Here is a 21,071-nt window from a genome sequence, read left to right on the forward strand (position 1 = left end):
GCGGCTTCCCAGTGCTCACTGCCATAGCTTCTCTTAGAGCCACCAGCCCCCATCTATAAGGAGCTCAGATCCAGAGGCGACTGTGCTGAGAAAGCTCCCGCCCCGTGCTCTCCAGCCCAAATGCCACCAAGTCCTCGCCAGTGTCAGCTGCCAGCCTCACTCCACCCCGCGTCCAGCCGCTCGCTGTCTTCGAGGCTTCTCAGACAAGGCAGCCCTGGCATCGAGAGCAGTGACAAGGATCTGCGCGCCTAATAGTCAGCGCTTTGTGTCACAAAGTTTGGGGGCAGTTTGTTACCCGGCAATAAATAACAGATTTTCATCCTAGGTTTACTTAAAAACAGGCTATCTTGCAACTGCTGAGGATAAATGATTCCCCAAAGCGCTGCAAAACTTCTGCGGGAACAATGTGAACAGATTAGCCACCTTGCCCATTAATACCCTGCTAAACAGCCACATGTTGGGAAGCAGCCAGCCATTTAGCTGTGACTCTCAACGTAAACACCAAATGATGGATTCCCCATCAATCGTCAGGCTGCTCAAAGATTAGTGGGGAAGGGGCAAATCTGGCGAGGGTTTTCCAAAAAGAAAAGAAAATATTTAGACCATCTTGTCAGTTGCTCTTCAGACGCCGCATTTTTCTCTGTCACCGGTTCCAGCTGATTTGACAGATGCTTCTGTGGCTCTTTAAGCTGAAAACCATTTATCCTGAGAACGTAGAGACAAATGCCAGACTGGATCTAATCTATGGAAAAGTAAACTCATAGGATGGTACTGTGTCCAAAGAGTATAATGCTACCTTACTATTATTGTTGTTTTTAAATTTTTAATTTAATTATTTTTAAAGATTTTATTTATTTATTTGACAGAGAGAGAGAGAACGCACACAAGCCGGGGTAGGGGCAGAGGTAGAGGGAGAAGCAGGCTTCCCGCCGAGCAGGGAGCCCCATATGGGGCTCGATCCCAGGAAGCTGGGATCATGACCTGAGCCAAAGGGAGACACTTAACCAACTGAGCCCCCCAGGCACCCCACTATTATTGTTAATACTTATTTTGCAAAACAGATGAGATACAAATTCTCTGACACAGGGTATAAAATAAAACTCTGGATGGAAAACAGGAAATACAGTATTGATTAACCTGAATTTATAAGGATCCTCACTTCTGGTGGCAAAGAAGGGGGGAGGGTGGAATAAAGAGCTTCATCCCCATGATGCCTGGGGCGGTAGCGATCTGGTAGGACTGGTGATAGTACCACGCAGTTGGTCTTTATGACATGTTTAAACATCTGGACCAGCATACAAGGCGTGAATGCAAAATAGCCATACACACGTCATATTCCACGTATTCATGTGGCATTAACTCAATATATTAGGATATATACATTTTCACGTCAGGATCCATTATAGAAGATTTGGGGGGTACATTATAAAAATGATTTATTTAGCATTCCCCTGCCTCGTTAGCAGTAAACAGATTAAGCTTTCTAACCATTACGCATTACATTTTTTAAGCCTACTAGCTTTGCATGTGTATTTTATTTCCATCTAAGGTTTAGGAAAACCTCCTTATCAAAGTAAATTCTGAACAAAACTTCAATGACTGCCCAGCTCAGGGTACGGTGCAGAGTGCTTAGCCAATAGCTTTCGACGGACAGAAGAAGAAACTTGAGGCCAAGGGATACACCGATGCCTAGTTATTATTTTAAAAGATGAATGGAGATCAATCTTCAATAGCATGAAAGGTTCATGGAGACAAGCCTGTTATCACCAACGATATGAAATCTGCCTGACTTCCGCAGACATCTTCTGAGCACCCACTACGGACCAGGCCCTGTGCTCGGTGACTCAGGAAAAACAGAATCACCTCTCACCTCGCCATTCATCCCCATCTTCCTCAGGCAGGCTTCCAGATGCTATAAATTCAGCTCAGGTTCATTTTTACCATTTTACATGGGAATCCCGAGCTCGCAGAAAGTGATCTATCTACTTACTGAGTGGTGCGATAGGAAGTATATTCTAAAGTTCTTCATTCTAATTAATAGTCTCTGTTCCATCTGGCTAGGAAGGTTTTCTCACCTCAAAATATGGGAAAATATTGTCAAGGCAACTAGATCTGAACGGGATGTAAGAGACCCACTATCAACCTTGTCTGGGAAGCCTTTGTACGTGACCTCACGACAGTCCTGGGCACGGCCTGGAGAGGCCAGTCCAAGGGCGGGTACAGCATGCTCCTCTTAGCCTCATGTGCCCTGTAACCAAAGCCTCAGATGCTTTATTCACTACAGGCAGAATCTAAAATGCCCTTCCCAGTCCAGAGAGTCTCTCTAGCTTAGACTGCTTCCCAAACTAAGTTCTCCCTACTTTCTCTATGGCAGTCTGGCAGGCTACTGGAAATGTCATTCTTTACACAGTACTCACACTTCAAGGTCAGTTAGCTCTGGATTAAAGCTACCCTATTACAATACTTTGAGGGTGTTACAAAGAGGCCTACCTGTTTACCTCAATTGTTACAATCTGGGCTGGTTGGAAGGGTTGGACAGACAGTTCTGAAGCCGGCGATTGGGTCTGGGCCAGAGACAGAGAGAGGCTTACAGAAACTGAAGGGGAATTTCACCTCCTGTACCTGGCTCACAAATAATGGATCTTTTATGCAAAAGCAATTACATATATGAGGAAGAAAGCTTTCCCCCGAAATGGCAGAAGTGAAAAAAAGCTATTGATTGGTTTTGTCCCCAAACAATAGGACCACTTCCCTTTAGCTCTCAGCCTGCATTCTGGATGGCTCTGCCCCTGCCCTTGGCTGTGAAATGCCTCCTGAGCTAGCCTGCTCCCAGCCTCCATGGGCTGTCCGCCATGCTTCTGCGCACACTCAATGTCACTTGAGTTCACCTGCTTCTCACCGTCATCAGTCTCCACGAACCCCATAGTGTTTTGGGTGAAGGATTCTGAGTTTCCTCACTTCGAGAAGAGAAATCATAAAAGAAAATTGTTTTCTGGCTCCACTTACTTTTTTTTATTTGCTTACATTTTCTCCTAGCTGGTGAGTGGGCAATTTGAATGACTTTACAAGTTTGAACAGATCCCTAGGAGTCAAAGAAACCTGTCTTAATAGACTCCTTAAGAGATACAACAGAATTAGGCTTCTGTTAGCAAGAAAAACATCTAATCCTTTAGAATAGCTCCCTCAATTGTCCTTTCAATACCCATTCCACCTCTCCATTCACTATAGAAGATGTCCTCTTTAGGTGACAGGTGCCAGGACTCCTCAAGATGGTATTTAAAAGGGAGAAAGTAAAGAAGTTTGCTGATTAGGCCCATTAAGCAGTGCTTGGAGGGGAGAAGTCAGCTTCTTGTTGTGGCTTCTCATTTATATGGCTGGCTTAATCTAGGGTAAGGCTGATGGAAACGGCCCCTGGAAACAAACACAGGAGGGCAGGGATAATGAAAACCAACCAACCACCTCCGTTGGCAAGAGTCCTCAGAGAACGAAATGCAAATTTAATTTTTTAGATACTCAGGGATACATCAATATGCCTTTGTTTCGCTCTTGAAGGGGATCTTGCTCAGCCATTTGTTCTGAGGACTGGTGAACAGTGCTTGGCTCGTGCTGGGAGTGCAGCAGGTGGGGGCGGTGGGCCAGGGATGAATCGGGGGCTGGATAGACATCCGGCATATCAGAGGCAATCCTCTGTTGACTTGTGCTTTCACACATGCTCCAGGTCACGATTCTGAACAGGAATGCTCATTATACGGGAGTGCAGGTAACAATACTGACACCACTATGCGCCTGTGTTGAACTTTAAACAGCTTACAGACCTCTAAAAGCTCTGGAGACCAGGGAGATGTACAGGAAACTGTAATTCTGAGAGGTGACATGATGTGTCCCTTGGAGCAGAGGCAGACCAGACTCAGGTTTCTGGGCTCCTACGCTGGAGGGCTCTCCACTATCCCGTGAAGCCCTTTTCCTAGGGCGAAGATACCGCCATGGGATTCTGGGAATTAGCAGCGGCTTCCAGACTGACCTGGATCAGATCTAGGTAATTTTTTCACTAAGAAATAATAGAACCTAGGGGCGCCTGGGTGGCTCAGTCGGTTAAGCGACTGTCTTCGGTTCGGGTCATGATCCTGGAGTCCCGGGATCGAGTCCCACATCGGGCACCCTGCTCAGCGGGAGGTCTGCTTCTCCCTCTGACCCTCTCCCCTCTCGTGCTCTCTGTCTCTCATTCTCTTTCTCAAATAAATAAATAAATAAAATCTTTAAAAAAAAAAAAAGAAATAATAGAACCTATTCCTTCTCCCTTCTAGCAAATGTCCTCACCATTTACCTGGTGACTCGATCCCGAGCTTAGGAGCGATCCTCGTCTCCCGATTCATCCTCATGCCCATGTCAGCACGTCAGACATGCAGTGCCTTCAGAACAGGGCCTCGCTCCACGCCTCTGCCAGCCTCCCAGGCCAAGCCCCCCTGACCTTTCATCTGGATGGCTGAACCCCTAGCTGGTCCTCTGCTTCTCCTCTGCCTGACAGTACGCTCTCTACCGAGAAGAGGTAAGTGTGTTCACATTCCTTAAGACCTGCCATCACAGGGGCGCCTGGGTGGCTCAGTCGGTTGAGCATCTGACTCTTGGTTTCGGCTCAGGTCATGATCTCAGGGTTGTGGGATCGAGCCCCACATCAGGCTCTGTGCTCAGCGCAGAGGCTGCTTAAAATTCTCTCTCTGTCCCTCACCTTCTGCCCCTCCCCTCACACTCTCTCTTTCTCTCTCAAATAAATAAATAAATCTTTAAAAAAAACCAACAACTTGCCATCACACTTAGAAAAGTTCCCGTGTTGTAGCCCAGAGTTCCCAGCCTCACTGGCTTCTCTGAACTCATTTCGTCTCACAAACATACCAGATGTGTTCCTGCCTCAGTGCCTTGGCGTATCCTCCTCCAGACTTTGCATGGTTGCTCCTTTACTTCCCTGTTTTCTCAGCAGGATCTTTCCTGACTCTCCTGAAAAGAACCTACTGCTTTCCACTTCACTGTCTCTGTACCCTAAACTCGCCTTTACTGCTGGTATCGCTACTTGAAATCACACTGCTAGTGACCTTGTTTACTGTCCTTCCCAAGAGCCTGGAAGCCCCGTGAGGACAGAGCCTTGTCGTTGTGTATTGCCCACACCTGAAGAGAACCTGGTACACATCCGCTGAGCGCATGTGTGAAAGAATAAGGCGCAGCAGAGGGGAGAAAAGCCGCATCTGGCCCACTGAGGACTAAACAGGTATCAGAGTCCAGTAGGATAAGTTCTACCTGGATCCAGTGTGGAACAGAAAGCTATTATTAAGGGCCCCCTTTAGATATGGTCAACACTGCCCACAGTAACATCTACAACGATGAATTCCTCCACCCTCTCTGACATTTCTTCAGCGTCTCACATATTACAGAACCACATTTTAAAAAGAGACAGGCCCGGCATGGTGTCAGGCATATTGCAGGTGTCCAGGGAACATTCACGGCTGAATTTTAAAAATTTCTGTCATCCGCCATCAAATTATTTTCATTTCCCCATGTTTCCTCTATTCCTTCCAAAATACAAGTATCTATTTTTACACTTTTGTAACCATATATAGACACTGATTTGTTTCCTATCTTACATTTTTTTTAACACTTTTTGATGCTGCAACCCAGTCTTTGTAATTTTTTTTTTTAAAGATTTTATTTATTTGACAGACACAGCGAGAGAGGGAACACAAGCAGAGGGAGTGGGAGAGGGAGAAACAGGCTTCCCGCGGAGCAGGGAGCCCGATGCGGGGCTCGATCCCAGGACCCTGGGATCATGACCTGAGCTGAAGGCAGACGCAGAACGACTGAGCCACCCAGGCGCCCCCCCCCCCAGTCTTTGTAATTTTTAACGACTCTGTAATATTCCTCCAAGGTGACGTACATACTGTATAATTTACCTAGCCTCTTTGGGGCATGTGGCTACTGGAAGTTCACTGAAAGTAAAGATGCCACACAAATCAAGGTGATATCAGTGGTGTTCTTTCAGCAGAACCCAAACCACATTCTGACCAGGGCTGACAACTCCATGATGTCCAGCACGGAGCAGCCCCAATTCTGACTCTTTATCGCAAGTTTATTGGAGCAAACTTGAGATTGTTGTCAGAAAGCTCCAAATCACTGCACAAATTATTTATGAACGAATGACTTCAACCACTGGCCAAATGCAGCCAGCCTCAGGAAAAGGCACCAAAGGAGGGAGGGAGGGAGGAAGCCAGAGGAGGAAGAGGTGGCCGCTGTAAGGGAGCTTCTGGAAAGACTTTAATAAAGGCGCCAGTCAGAGCCTGTTTTATTTCTCTGCTCCCTTGCGAAAACAGTCAGCAGTTTGTTGGGGGGATGAACCAGCCAAAGTCAGAGAGAGAAGAAAGGGCTTGCATATCCTGAGGATTTTCCCATCTTGTATTGTTAAAATGCTTGATAAGCTGCTATAAAGGTGTGCAGTTTTCTTCTTTTTCCTCCTTAAGTAACTCTTCTCTGCTCTTGGTTTACAAGGGAAATAGTCACAGGCAGTAATTTGGGAAGTAGGGGAAAGCATAGAGAAGAAAGTACCAATCACCCATCATCCCGTGAGCCAGGGCTGGCCATGGACACCTGCGCTTCTCCTGCTCTCCCTGGTGGAGGCATAAATCTTCCTCAAGGAAGGTTTTACAACACATATTCTACTCTTTACCCTTTAAACCTATTATATTGTGAACCTCTCTTCAAGGTCTGTAACAATTCTTTAAGATAACACGGAGCTGAATATGTGCAAAATAGTTCTTCATCCAGATGAGGAAAGCACAATTGATTTGTTTCTCTGTGGGGAACATACAGGTTGTTTCCAAAATTTCTTGTAAATAATCATGCAGAACTCTTTGAATTCTTCTCAAATGAATTCCTTAGGGCAGGTTTTTTGTTTTTTTTTTTACTGAAGTATAGTTAACACACAATGTTACACTAGTTTCAGGTGGATCTAGGAGTACCTGTTGAATTTTCTAGAAGCATAATAAAAAGGTAATAATAAATCATCTCCACATAAGCTGACTGTGGTGATGACAGCAGAAAGACCAGACAGGGCAGTGAACCCGAGAGTAGCCGTGTGGGAAATACAGGGAGGACCGCTTTGCTCTTTAACTCTGGTTTACCGTAATTCTCATTTAACACTTTTGTTTGGTCCACCTTGCTATCATTGATAGGGATACCTATCCGAAATCTTTTTCACTGTGACCCTGTGGATAAAAAATGGTGGGGGATATCTGGACAAACTAGTGGTTCAGATAACTACATAACCCATGGCCACGTTGACCATCAGATTTATAGTCTTATTTTCCTGGTTACAAGTCTCCCTGTTAGGAAGGGCATCTTTGCTCAAGGTTGTGGATTGAGATGCAGCTTGGCCTACATTTACACAACGTCCAGGCCCACGCAAGTGCTCTGACGTCACTGAGTCTCAGCACCTGAGCTACACTAATGGCAGCCACCAGAGTTCATTGAAATCAAAATTTCATTCTGGAGCAGAAAGATATAGTTCCTGTTAACTTTCACCTAGATGCAGCTGTTTCCACATTGGGTTTGAGGATAAAATTCTGCTTTAGAGAGAGAAGAATTCTGTAGTATGGGGAAACATTTTAATCAACTTATTATTGTTACCATGAACAGGGAAGTTGAAACAGAGGAAGCTGAACCACTCTACATAGTTAAATAATTAAGGATATCCCCATCGGGGACTGTAATGAAAGAAACTGATTTGTGCGGGTGTCCTTGGGTCAGGCCAAAGAGATGGGAGTTTAGGGAAGACCAGGCACCAGGGGGAAGCCAGGAAATGATAAATTTCCTCTAAAGAGACCGCTGCTTCCTGGCGTTCGTCTAGAAACAAGACAAGAGATGGCGAGTAAGTGATTCACTGTGGTGACAAATCACTGATGCACTGTTACAACTGTGATGCAGAAATCCAGTTCTAGTTTCTTCTCCATTATTTCCAATCTCTTGCAAGTTACTGCACCACTTAGGGCATCCGGAGGAATAAAAGGGGGCAGGGGTGGAGTGATCAATGTCATGAAGTCAACAACCTGCGGACTGTTGCCAAGATGGTAGGGGTGATGGAGAAAAGGTCCAGAAAGAAGAGCTAGAGGATGACATAAATACACTCCCATGAGATCTGGAGAAACTCAACTGCACATGTCGGTTATGTAGGGCTGAATATTTTTGTTTGGATTTTAAAGGCAAGGGTAAGAGAAGGCTTGCAACCCAAGGGCATATTTGGTTATAACTTTATTCCAGAGGCTGGTGATCACTCATTTTGAGGACCCAGTTTTAATGTCTGGCAGATATGGTCTCTAAGGATATAGAGAGTATCACCCCTAAAAAGGCATAGCCTGAAGGAAGTATTAGAAAGTAAAAGGCTTGCTTTCTCCTCTGTTTTCTGTCTTTCCACAGAAGGTCAGTTGCAGCATGTCATCCTTCACCAGCAAGAAAATCTGAGACGATTTCCTAAGGACAGGCCACCGGCAGGATGTTCCTAGAGCTTGGCTTACTATTCCAACCACAGATCAGTGTATTTCAGACACTCCTTCTGATCCAAGGGGCGCCACACTTGGGTTAAGACAAGATTACAGCCTAATTCATTAGGATATCCGATAGACAATGGACAAAACTCAAGAAAACACATAGCAGATTTCTTTGCATCCTTGTCCTCTGCTAGAACTTTCAGGGGAGTCCTTGGGAAATTTAGAGAGCTCACTCCAAAACTTTGAGGAATGAGGGGCTGAAAATTGAAAATGAATTGCTTACAATATCCTCTTCATAATTCACAGACTTTAGCATGCACATATGAGGCTCCTTTCCTCCTAGCTTACCCATCACCCAGCTAAGGAGGCCCTTCTTTGGCATTTCTAAAGGATGTAGGAATGAGACGTGTTTGTGGCTCCAGAGACAGTAGAAACAGTGCCCAAGCAGCCTTCCCAAAGGGCGGCTGGGTGTGACATGAGGTGACTCTCCTTCTAACATTATTTATTTAGATATTAAGAGGCTATCTCCAGTGGTGGCTCAGGGCACATAATTTATAACAAAGATTTTAAGTATAAGATCTTCTCTGATGTGGATTTAGTACCTCTAAGGGATGCCAAGTCCTGAGGGGATGACCCTTGCCAGCAGTTACCCCCCTACAGGATGGGCTTCCACTGGGTTGTGAGATTTTTCTCAAGGCACCAGTCTTAGGTTTTCTAGATCCTTCCCCTCCTCCCCTCCTCCCAAGTCTACCAAGGATGGTGACCTTCAAGAATTGATGGGAATGTTCTTTAAACCATGTACATCTGCTATGACTACAAAATAGTTTTTTTCTACTGGAAAGTAATTACCTGAAATTAGATCTTCAGGAAATTGGGTTGGGTGTGGTAAGGGAAGATGTCAGAGGCATATTTAAAGGCTGTTTCTTTGAGAAAAAGATTTTTGACACCCAGTTGGTCAACTTTTATTCAATTTGTCTAAAAGCATATTTGCCAACCTCACTCATGAAATTTCTCTTGTTGAGTTCCCCATTTCATCCATTGCCCCTCATGTTCTCCCTTTTGTTCAGCTCAAAACCCTGGAGGCATTGACCACTGGGTACCTCTCTTAATTTTCTCTTAGTTCTACCTCGATGTATTTCACATCCAGCCACTGTTTGTAACTTTCATTATCATCATTTCATTATGATCATATCATCGCCATACTCTCATTGGTGTCACTTGAATGAACTGATTGCCTGACAGACTGATTCCTTCACTCATTCATTCTACACCCATTTTCTACGTGCCTCCTTTCTGCCGGGCACGAGATAGAATTCTGGCCTTCAGGAATTTTACCATCAAGTGGACAAAATAGACACATCAACAAACATTTCAAGTAAGTGCAAAGCAAAACTAGAAGCATAAGAAACATATATACACTCGTATACAAGCACATGGGGGGAAGGAACGATGACTCTGGCCTTTGGCAACAGCCCTTTCTTTGTCTTTCTACCTGGGGTGGGTGCTCACTCCTCTCTGTCCTGCTCACTGGAACCAGGTTAATTTCCCAAAGCAGTGTGGCAAGGCCAATGTTACTAACAGGGATTCACCTAGCACCTGCAGGACTTCCTCACACACAGGTGGACTGATTATCAAAGGCACCTGCCTGTGTCTTTTTGCTCTGGCTCTAATAATTAGGAAGTGTTCAGAACAGATCACCTAAATACTCTGTTGTTGGAGAAGTCTGGCTAACAGAATTTTATTATGTTGGCTCATTGCCAAGTTCTTAGTAGATAATATGGTGTAAAGGGGCAAAGGTAGGAAGAGAGTTAGAAGAAGGAAATGAAAGAAAGTTCAGCACAAATGTTACCTACTTTACAGCTCTCTTATGGACCAGTCCTTTTAAATTACAGTTGCTTTAATTCTCAACATTTGCACCATGTTCACTAAAAAAAAAAAAAAAGACACATGGTTTGATAAGAATTCCTTTTGATTCACAAATTTATATAGAATTGATCATCTTTGGTTATGCATTTCAAATGTTTTTAATTAAAAGAATAACAATTCATGAAACTAATGAGGAACAATCTCAGTATGTGGGCACTTTAAATATACATATGCCTCTGAATTTAAGATAGATTTTTAAAGAACTATTTTGGTCACTCTTAAAGTAAAGCAGGGTAAAGCGATTTTGTCCGAGAGTAATAACCATCTCTTGGTTGTTCCAGGAATGACTATACTCTGTGGTTTTCTCAAATGGAATTTTCTTTGTACTAGGTAAATATTGAGACAACATTTAAGTTGGCTCGAGTCTGTCTATATTGACTTCAGGAAGCAGCAAATATCATGGGATGACACAAGAGTGAGAGAGGGAATCTTGCAGTCATTATCACCAAGGCAAGATGGCACATACATTCATATAAGGTTGACTATAAGGATTTTCTCTTCCTAAGACAGAGTGAAAGCACAAAGTCCTATGAAGTTTGGGAGAATTTATGGATAATTAAACAAAATGAGACTTTCACATTCAGAAATATGGCTCCATATAGAATTTTCTAAACCACTTTGATCTTTTTCTATATAAAATCCTATTTGAATCGTTTAATGTATTATTACAAGGCACGTGGCATACATCCTACCTTAATGTGACATTGTACATGTCCTTATGGCTTAGCTCTGCTCCCTGCAACAGTTTTATGAGGATGTTATTGAGAATTTAAGCAGATCCTAAACTAGGACACCAGATTCATGTGCAATAAAGTATACTGTTTGTCTCATGATTTAAAAATGGAAGATTATATAAATGCGTATTTCTGGATATATAGCCAGCCTAATGTGTATGATATTGTTTGTATTTAACAAATGCAAAATCCAATCAAAAGAATGAGGCCCTAATATGAGAATGAAGGAGAGAAAAAGGAGAATCAAATAAATGAACTCATCAATAGTAGATGAGTATGGAAACCCCCCATTCATGTAATGTTCCATTCAAGTGAGTTTCCTTGATCAGTGAGACTAACATCTTTATGTATCATGAAGAAAATCTTCCTGCAAACTTCAATGTACTGTGTTAATTAAACTTTTCTGTAGCAAACTTGAATCAGGTTGTTTGGACTGCTATTTTATTATTTTTTATAGGAGCCTAACCAAATTTAATAGTAGTTATCTTCATTTTAGTTTGTACTTTAAATGCCTTTCTTCAGTAAAAAAGTGAAATATCCCTTAGGTGGGAGAAAAATAATGATTTTTGCCACAGTTTCAATGTAGCATATGCCACAATTATGATCAAGATGTTGTTCAGTATGTAGAGAAGGTGATTAAGAAAACACATTCTGTGATACGAAAAGGAAATGAAATTTAACTTCCTGCCGGGTATGTTAACCAATGGAAAACATGAGGAAAACAATGTTCCCTTCTGTAGGGGGTTTATGAATATGTTCAGGTTTGTTTTCTTTATCTCTGCACTTTTCACTCTGTTTTGGTGAAGATCAGCCCTTCTTTTAATGTTTTCTAACTTACTCTTGTAAAAATAAAAGAAACTTGGAAGCACAAATCCAAAACAAGGATATACTATTTAATTACTGGGTGATGCTCTTACTATGCTTCCTCTAGGATTTATCCTAATCTGACCAGTCTCTTTAACACTACAGTTGGTACAACGTGGAATGGCAGGTGACATATTCCATGACTAAACAAAGAGTTACTGTAGACAATACGGATTTCAAGACACACACACACAGGTGTGTATGGCTTTCTGACTTCGGCAATCCTGCTAGGGTTTCACTGAAAAGGAGTATATTTTCTCTGTCTCTTAAACTCTCTTGCCATTCCTCTCCAGAGTTTCTTCCTTTGAAGAGAGCCATGGAGACTGGGGACATGTGATAACTAAATCCTTCTGCTGACTGAGAGCACACATGCCATTACCAACCACTTATTAATTATTAATAGTTACTAGTACTTATAATACTTATTAGTAAGTAGCTGGTAATGGCATGTGTGCTCCCAGTCATCTACCTATTCTATCAATCTATGTATTTGTGTCTGCGAATGTGCTATATTTTTTATTTACTCAATAGGAGAATATATGCAAGCTTATCAATACATTCTTCACCAAATGTTGTGTTATGTTGTACCAGGCACTGTGCTTTTTATTTCTTTTCTCCCTAAAAAATGCAGATTCGAAAATATTATTTTAAGTACCCATAATAATTGGGAAATCTTAAGTAAAAAGTACAGGATAGAAGCAGTAAAAAGAGAACTAGGCTCTGGCCACAGGCCTGCCACTATTCACTTCTTGGGACTTGGGCATTTCCCTCTGACTGTGTTGGTCTCAACTTTTTCATTTGTATAATGAAGGACCAGGACCAGACAATCTCTTAAAAATCCCTCTGAGTACTGGGGCGCCTGGGTGGCTCAGTTGTTAAGTGTCTGCCTTTGGCTCAGGTCATGATCCCAGGATCCTGGGATCGAGCCCCGCATTGGGCTCCCTGCTCAGCGGGAGCCTGCTTCTCCCTCTCCCACTCCCCCTGCTTGTGTTCCCTCTCTCGCTGTGTCTCTCTCTGTCAAATAAGTAAATAAAATCTTAAAAAAAAAAAAAATCCCTCTGAGTACAAAATGTCACAGTTCCAAACAGGGAAGTATTTTATAACGTTGAAAACAGGTGAAAATAGTACTTCTCCCAGAACAACGATATTGATCTTATTTAGGTTACAGGCATTCCGTTGTGAGAAAAAGGAAAATATCATGCTCTCTGACCCCTGCTTAAGAATCTGAGCCCAGGCAAAAAGAAATTAGGCATTCACAGAACTGTTCTGGAACAACCATAGACATTTTATCAATGTAACATACCATAAAATGTAAAAATCATCAGATCATCACCCTGTGCCTATAGCTGCTGGTTAAGGGGAGGATGAGGATAGAAACCAGATCTCCCAGCCTGTCTATTGCTTCAGTGTGTTTCCACACTCTCCAGGGGCAAGCATCCGTGTCCCCTGTAGTTGGGCCAATTGGAACTAATATCCGACCAATAGGTTTTTCTCTTAACATAGCCATCAGACATAACAGGAAGTTGACTTTATGAGACTTTTTACAAATGGAGAAAGTTTGGGCTATTACCAATTTGGGCCAGTAGATGCAAAGAAGATAAATGGTGTGAATGCGTCAACGTGCAACAATTTCTCTGATTTGTGACATCTGCTTTCCCATTTCTTTCTCTTTCTTTCTTTTTTTTTTCTGAAGAGCATGCACCAGCTGAAAATAGTCATTTTAAAACTGATAAAAAAAAAACAAAAAAAACAAAAGAGGACAAACGGTTTCTACGTCAGTGTTGGAATATAACACATACATAAATCTTTGGCTGGACCACCAAACCTTGGTAAAGTCTGAATTCAACATTTTGGTTAGGTTTTGGTTGACTTAAAAAGTTATATGATTAATGCATATAAATTATATACAAATGAAGACAAATATGTAAAAAAATTAAAAGATACCATAATCCTACCATCCGGACATAAGCAGTGAACACCTTGTATATTCTTCTAGTCTTCTGTGTATGCATTATATATATGTCTCTATTTATACTCATCAATGAAATCCATTCCATACGGCAGGTGTATCAAGGTGTCCAAAGAGCTCCGGAGATATTTCTGTTGGCACACCTATCTGTGGACATCTGTACACTAAGGCAACCCTATTCGGGAAGCTCTGCCCTACATTTCCCGTAAGTCTGAGTTGATCTGAAATGAGCTTCATCAGCATTACAGAGCAGCTTTATTTCTTGGAAAGTACCCACGATTCTTATATCTGCCTTTCACTTCAAAAAGCTGGCACAAGTCCAGCTAGCACAAATTTGGCTAAGTTCAACACAAATGTTGGAGAGCACAGAATTCTTTACGGTCAAAGTCCCGCTTTTAAAATAAAACCACTGTGAGGGGCACCTGGGTGGCTCAGTTGGTTAAGCGACTGCCTTCGGCTCAGGTCATGGTCCTGGAGTCCCGGGATCGAGTCCCACATCGGGCTCCCTGCTCAGCAGGGAGTCTGCTTTGTCCTCTGACCCTCCCCCCTCTCATGCTCACTCTCTCTCTCTCAAATAAATAAATAAATAAAATCTTAAAAAAAATAAATAAAAATAAAACCACTGTGACTGCTTCCTTACTGACACGTATCTCCTCTCCCTTCTCTGGACACCTGCACCAAGTCCGGGCGGACGGGCCCAAATTTGGGCCCTGAGAAGGTGTGCCGACCGAGTCCTGGACGTAGAGGCAGGCCAGCAGGGGCTGCAGGCCCCACCCGTTCACTCAGTTCCGCAATCATGGCTGGCTTCCGGAAGCCGTGCCAGGCTTTCGCCTTTGATGTACAAGTGGGTTTGAAGCAGACACACAGATTGTTAGACTCATCATGGGAAGTACGGGCTGCTGCTGTCACTGGTTGATGTTTCCTCAAGCTCCTTTAGGGTAGGAACCATATCTCTTCCGTGTTTTGTTTCTCCTCAGCGGGAAGCCCAGTTTGGGGCACACGGGAGGTGCTGGAACCCTTGGCTGGTAGACTGACTTGATGTGAAGCTGCAGTGGTGGAGGTGATAAACTTCCTGCACAGCTACGGTCTCCATAGCTCTTTGGTTATGCTCAATCGCCCTTGCTGTCCCCTAACGAATGGCTAGGGATTCTGTGCGTCTTAGCGGCAGGGCCCGGAGGGGGCACTCACTGCAGTGGCTCATCTCATCCTATTACTATCACTATGCAAAGGTGTTGCTACTCCAAAGGCAAAATATGGTGCGGCCAAACTCCAAAAACAGAAAGGAACACATGTTGTCAGTGGCAACCAAACTTGGTTTCCGTCATGAATCACTGTGGCCTCATTCTGACAGGTCCAGTTGCGACCTAGCCCTGGATCACACCAAGCAGTGACTCAGCTACGTTGAGACTTCAGATGCTATTTTTAAGGGGAGGGGGGGAGGTGGGGGAGGTACAGAGAAGGTGCATTATGTTTTCCTGAATTTTAACAGCCTAAATGAAATCTTCGCTTTGACACCAGAATTCTGGAAAAGTTAACTGCCCCTGAAATTATGTAACCTATAGTTTACTTTTTATAACACAGCTCACCCATTAGAGTCGCAAACCATTCCCATGGCTGAAAGGTGTCTGATCAAAATGGAAAAGGAGAGTTTTCAGAAGGGTCTGGGTCCAAGGGAAACAACTGTGGTGCAGTGGAAAGAACATCAGCCTGAGAGTCAGAAAGCTCGGCCATCGTACGCTGAGTGACCCTGGGGATGACCAGGGTTAGTGGGGGAACGGTGGGGACATGACCGGGCTTCGGGAGGCTGGGCTGGTTGTGCTCGGTGGAGGCTCGGGGGCTGTGGGTGCGGGTAGGTGTGCCTGCCCTGCTGGCTTCGCACTTTGGATGTGGTGAAGAACGCTGTACCGACCCCAGTGAGCCGGCATTAGACTCCACATACTTCAGTGCTATCCTCGTCCTCCTGTCTTCCCACTGAAGGGGCTCTGCTGTTTCTAACTCTCACACAGCCACCTACTGACTCCTGTCTCCATCCACTCATCCTCCTCTGGAGTTTCTCCAACTGCCACCTTCTCTTGAGTGATTAGAATGGCACACATGTTGCCAAAGTAGATACATGATATTTTTGTTAAAAAGTAGGACAGTGTTTTCCTCAAATCCTCATTCCTCACGATGATCGGAGTTTTGTTTCCTCTCCTGGCCCTGTTCCTGTCTTCAGGGGAACAGTCCATCTATAGCGATTCTTAACTTTTTATTCTTGGACAAAAGTGAAAGGCTCGTAAGTGTTCACCTCTGCACGCTGCTGTGGTTTCTCCCGTGTGTGTCCCCTCAGCATCTTTGGGAGACTAAGCCATCTAGCTCGGGAGAACTCTCACGAGACAGATGCTACTCTAAAAAGTGTTCCTCCAGCAGAAACATCTTTAAGCGGTAAATGACCCTCTGTAAACATGTTTTTGGTTCTTTGAAGAAGTCCTTCTTATTACTTTTTTTTTTTTCCCCCAGAGTAAACATTCTTTCAGGCTGGAAGGCCCAGAGAGAAATAACACCCAAACTGACCCTATGATTTCGAGACGCAGCAGGGCATAAAAGGAGGGAGCCTAACAATCTGCAGAGAAATCTGTCTGTATCCCCATGACCCTGGATAGAAGGGTTCTTTCTGGGACTTCAGGAAGTTCCGAATTGAAACAGAACTGAATAGAACCCCAGTTTAACGCTGAGATTTCCTCTTGCTACGCCACATAATTCAATGCCTGAATAGCTCATTAGCCAACCACTTTGAGCAACAAAGCCGTCCAACTCTGGGGACAGGAAGAGCGGAGACAGAGTGGGAGTAGCTCTTACGTCATGTTCTGAAAGCTTGGTCGTGGAGCCTCATTTTTCTTTCCGAGGAACTCATGGACGCTGAAACTTCCTCCTCCTCAGCTGTTGGCCAGCAACAGGCCCCAAATTAGTTAAATTTAACTATAATAAACATGCTGCAAATGAATTATATTTAACTATAACAGCCACCTCAGGGTTTGTCTCGAGATGGAATAATTTTAGCTCATGCTACCATACGTCCCCTAACTAAGGCAGAAAGTAATTACCTAAGGATTTACCATAATGAGTTCACTGACACTCATTATTTATTACATAACGTGAACATTCGAGTTTTTTATGTAGTCAGGCATAGACCGCGGGCTGCTGAACGTATAGTCTTGGATGGGCACAATCGGACACTAAAAATAAAAATGGTCCGGGCAAATATAAATTCAGTAAAACCACATGACTTCATCTTCATTAAGAATTGGTAATAACTGTGAAGAGTCCCAGTTGAAACTTTATACTGTCAGTAGAACAGGGCCTGCTAGGAAAATGAACACTGTCAATCAAATGATAAGCTTTTTGAGAGAAAGAGCTTCATGGAAACACTTAAAAATTGTGTTTATTTAAAAAAAAAAAAAAAACCATGAAATTGGGCTTCAGTGCTATGCATACTAATGAGAAATCATGTTTATCTATCCATTAAAGCAGGATCTTACTCAGTAGCATTTGGTTAGGGGAACAGTCTGTGTTTCTGAAAGTACCTACAAGTAATAACGAGTTGTTCAAACTGCCATTCCTTATAAAATATTCTGACATTCTACACTTCATTTATTCTGAATATTCTCCCCATTTAAAGAATTCTCACTTATCCACTCATCGCTTATGCATTTATTATGCATTGGTTGTGGGCTGAGTACTGTAAATACAAGGAACAATAAGACATGGTCTCTGCTGTCCAGAAGCTAAAAGCTGAGGAGCTTCAGCCCTGTAAACAGAGGACTTCCTGCAGGATGATGTCTGCAATGATTAGTGAGGCGCACTACCTGATCCATACAAGTTAATTTGCTTGCTATTGATTTATGTGATTCAAGAAGAAGGACCTAAATATGACTTGACCGATAACCAAACTGCCTGTGGCCGGCTCTGGCCATGGAACGCCCTGCCTACACGTGTGCATTTGGGGCCCAGTCACCCCTATTTGGATGTGTACACTATTAACATGCTACATTTAATTGGTATATGTGATCTGTGAAGCTTCGTGTTTTTACATCTTGCCTTATTCTACAAAGGATTTAAAGAGGCTTACAAAATATATAATAAAAAATGTTTGGATATGAATGAAAATGAGGACTGAGTACGAGGGGTGGGATGTTGCTGATGCCTTTTCAAGCCAGCCTCACTTCTGCCCACCCTTGCCCCGTTTCCCCTCAAAGGCCGTGAACCGTGGGAGCAGTTCGACAGCCCTGCGGGTGTGGGTTGAGAATGAGGCAGAAGTGTGCTTTGGCCAACTCAGAGCCTCTTGTCCTTCACCATCTCTGGCCTGGGGGGCTGGGGGCTCCTGCAGCTAATGAGGATGGCAGCCCCTCTGTTATGCTTTGCTCTCTGCTGACTCTCAGGAGCCTGGGCGGGGTGGGATTTGGCAACTCCAGAATTGTGGCTGGAAGACCACCTACCAGCACTGCAACCTCTCTCCTCACACAGAACAATATGGGGAGGGGAAATTTTAGTAAGATAGGCCTGCAGAGATCAGGAAGGAGGGCAATGCAAACAGCAAGCTGTGAAGGCTTCTGCCTGGAACCAGCTGAGCTCCGGGTCTGGCTTGGAGTCTCTCCCCGGCCAGAGTGAAAGGGAAAAGGGCGACTAACAAAATTCTTAAGATTAAATTTACCTGTACCTTGACACAAACTAAGTTTCTCTTGGCGGTTAAGTCTTAAGACACATCTCACGAAAGGTTTTAGGGAGGGGGTGCTGAGGGACAGAATGGGCAAGATCCTCAACAATCTTCCTTTGGACATGCTGTAACGTATTTCATAGAGCTGCTTCTTACAGGGCCTGATGATGGATGCTGAGCACAAGCTGCTCGGGTATCTGTGAGTGAAGACCAGAAGGATGCGGTCTACACGCTGTCCTAAAATGACTCCCATTTTATGGGATTACTCTTTTTAAGCAGGATGGGAATTAACATTTGTTTGTTTCAGGTACTGCGCTAGGTACTTTATATTTAATATTTAAACATGACTCTCTTAAAAACACTATACAGTAAGTGTTATGATCCCCATTTTTATAAGTGAAAACACTGAAGCCCAGAGAAGTTGAGTAACTTGGTCAAGGCATATAGTACCTAAGAGGTAAAACCAGGATTTGGGCTTCGATATGCCTTCAAAGCCATACATTTTTGCTTCAGCTCTTTCTAAATAAAGAATAAAAGATGAAATGTTTTGCCTGAATCAAGCCATAAAAACCACCTAAAAAACCAATTCACTTAGTTAAGTTTTAGGGGTTCTTTTCCCGCTGATTTCTCTGACTATCTGCCCAAAACAATCAATCGACTGGCTACTTCAGCATAATACAGACATTTGGATAAGTCAGTCCCAGGCTGAAGTTGGCGCAGTATCATTTATATTAGCTGCCACTGTCCAACAGTACGAGAGTGAACATAAATTAAATATTTGCTAATGTGGCTGCATATAAAATACAAATAAAACAGAAAATAAAATCTACATCATCTACAAGTCATCACCATTTATAAGTAAAATTCAACAGAACTGAAGCTCCTGAGCCCTACATTATCCCTTGGGGGAAAAAGCCAAATTTAAAAACCTCTCATCTGTTTTCAGACCAACTATTTTTTGTCAGTGCACAGAGACTTCTGAAGGAGTTGAGCCGAGGAACAGTCGAGAGAAACTCTCTGATGATGGGCATGAAAGCAGCGTATGCCAGGAAATAATAAAGCAGGGGACCGGAGACAAAGCTCAGCAGCTCAGGAAACTCACAGACCACCGGCATAATTCCTCATCAATGTCAGAAAGTGCCTCTCTTGCTGTAAGAGGTGGTCACCAGCAGCCAACATAGTTTCAGAAGACAGCGCATCTGTCTTCATCAACCCACAAAAGTTAAGGTGCACTTACCTACTGTAAACACAGACAGAAAGAAACATAAACTAAACGTGGCTGATGTCTTTACGTCTCCTTGCTGGGTCTCCATTTCCCCATTTGTCAAATTAACAGATTTGAACAGGTCTAAGGGCTCATCTGGTTCTGACATTCTATAATTCTATGGATTCGGCCGCTGGCTCTATGACTGGTACTGATTTTTTTTGAGGGGCTATCTTTAATATCAAATGATCTGTCCTTCTCCCCATATTTTGGTTTTGTTGGTCACGATCGTAATCACATTTTGATTATTTTGTTCGTCTGTTTTTGTATCTTCAGTGTCTAGCACTGCATATGTATGATACATGGCAAATCTGCATCATGCACTAAATATTGATTAAATTTTTCTCTCTCCTTTCAACCGGCAAGCGTCCTGGAGCTCCTGGTACTGTACAGGAGAAGACTCAGTACTGTTCTTGCACAATTAGGCTGGCTGCTCTTTCGTTATGAAGAGTCACTCATGGAGCATCTAGATTGGCACCTCTTCCAACTCAAAGCACATTCCAGGACCTGCAGTGGCTGTTAATCAGTAAGTGTTCATTGAGCACATTCGTGTGCTTTGCTCTTTCTCTCTCCATAAAAAAACTGGTGCCCCTTCAGATGAATGTTTTAAGTTAGTTGAGGGAGCTATTGGATTCTTCTTTGTATACCTCACCGTTCCTATTTCAGAGCATTACACATGGGAGGTACCCGGGATTTGGGGGTTAACTGAGTTCAGGGATTCAATCAACACCATAGCCTTTTCAAGGACAGCACCCTAGACCTTCTATGGCTATGAACCCTCCTTCCCTCCTTCTGGGTCCTACCATGGGGCCAGACACACCTCTCCTTTTTGGGTCTCTTCAATGTCAATGCCTCTACAATTACAGCCACCTCTTCCCAAATCCCTCGTGACACTCTGCCATGTCACCAGCTCCTTCTAGTTAGAAGGGTGGAATTGCCATAGGAAGAAAGCAGGAAGTTCTCACCTTCTGCTGAGTTGTCACCCTGTAGCTGGCTAGTGACTAGCTTTTCCTTTACCCACTTGAATTCTGCCAGGGCCTGTCTTGTGCAAGAATTAAAAAGGCAATACTGTACCGTTAAACTTCAAAGGAAATAG

At 43.4% G+C, this 21,071-nt stretch overlaps 1 protein-coding gene across 26 annotated transcripts in view; it reads right to left on the reverse strand.

Moving 5' to 3' along the window:
- FARS2 (phenylalanyl-tRNA synthetase 2, mitochondrial) overlaps positions 1-21,071 on the reverse strand; it is a 617,893-nt gene that overhangs the window by 130,642 nt on the left and 466,180 nt on the right. For 2 of the 26 annotated variants that reach the window (XM_064597228.1, XM_064597229.1), the window contains 2 exons: positions 13,620-13,775; positions 10,379-10,450 (listed from right to left, as the gene is read on the reverse strand). The exons of 21 other annotated variants lie outside the window; for them this stretch is intronic. In XM_064597228.1, coding sequence (XP_064453298.1) covers positions 10,423-10,450; positions 13,620-13,775 — 184 coding nt within the window. In that variant the 3' untranslated portion in view covers positions 10,379-10,422. Of the gene's footprint in view, positions 1-10,378; positions 10,451-13,619; positions 13,776-21,071 lie in introns of those variants that run through there. 3 more of the 26 variants (XM_064597237.1, XM_064597232.1, XM_064597233.1) reach the window with 2 other exon arrangements.

The sequence above is a fragment of the Mirounga angustirostris genome, unplaced genomic scaffold (genome assembly GCF_029215605.1).
Source record: "Mirounga angustirostris isolate CCGP_5_RB_7025 unplaced genomic scaffold, mMirAng1.0.hap1 SCAF_8, whole genome shotgun sequence".
In the NCBI taxonomy this organism is placed as follows: Eukaryota; Metazoa; Chordata; class Mammalia; order Carnivora; family Phocidae; genus Mirounga; species Mirounga angustirostris.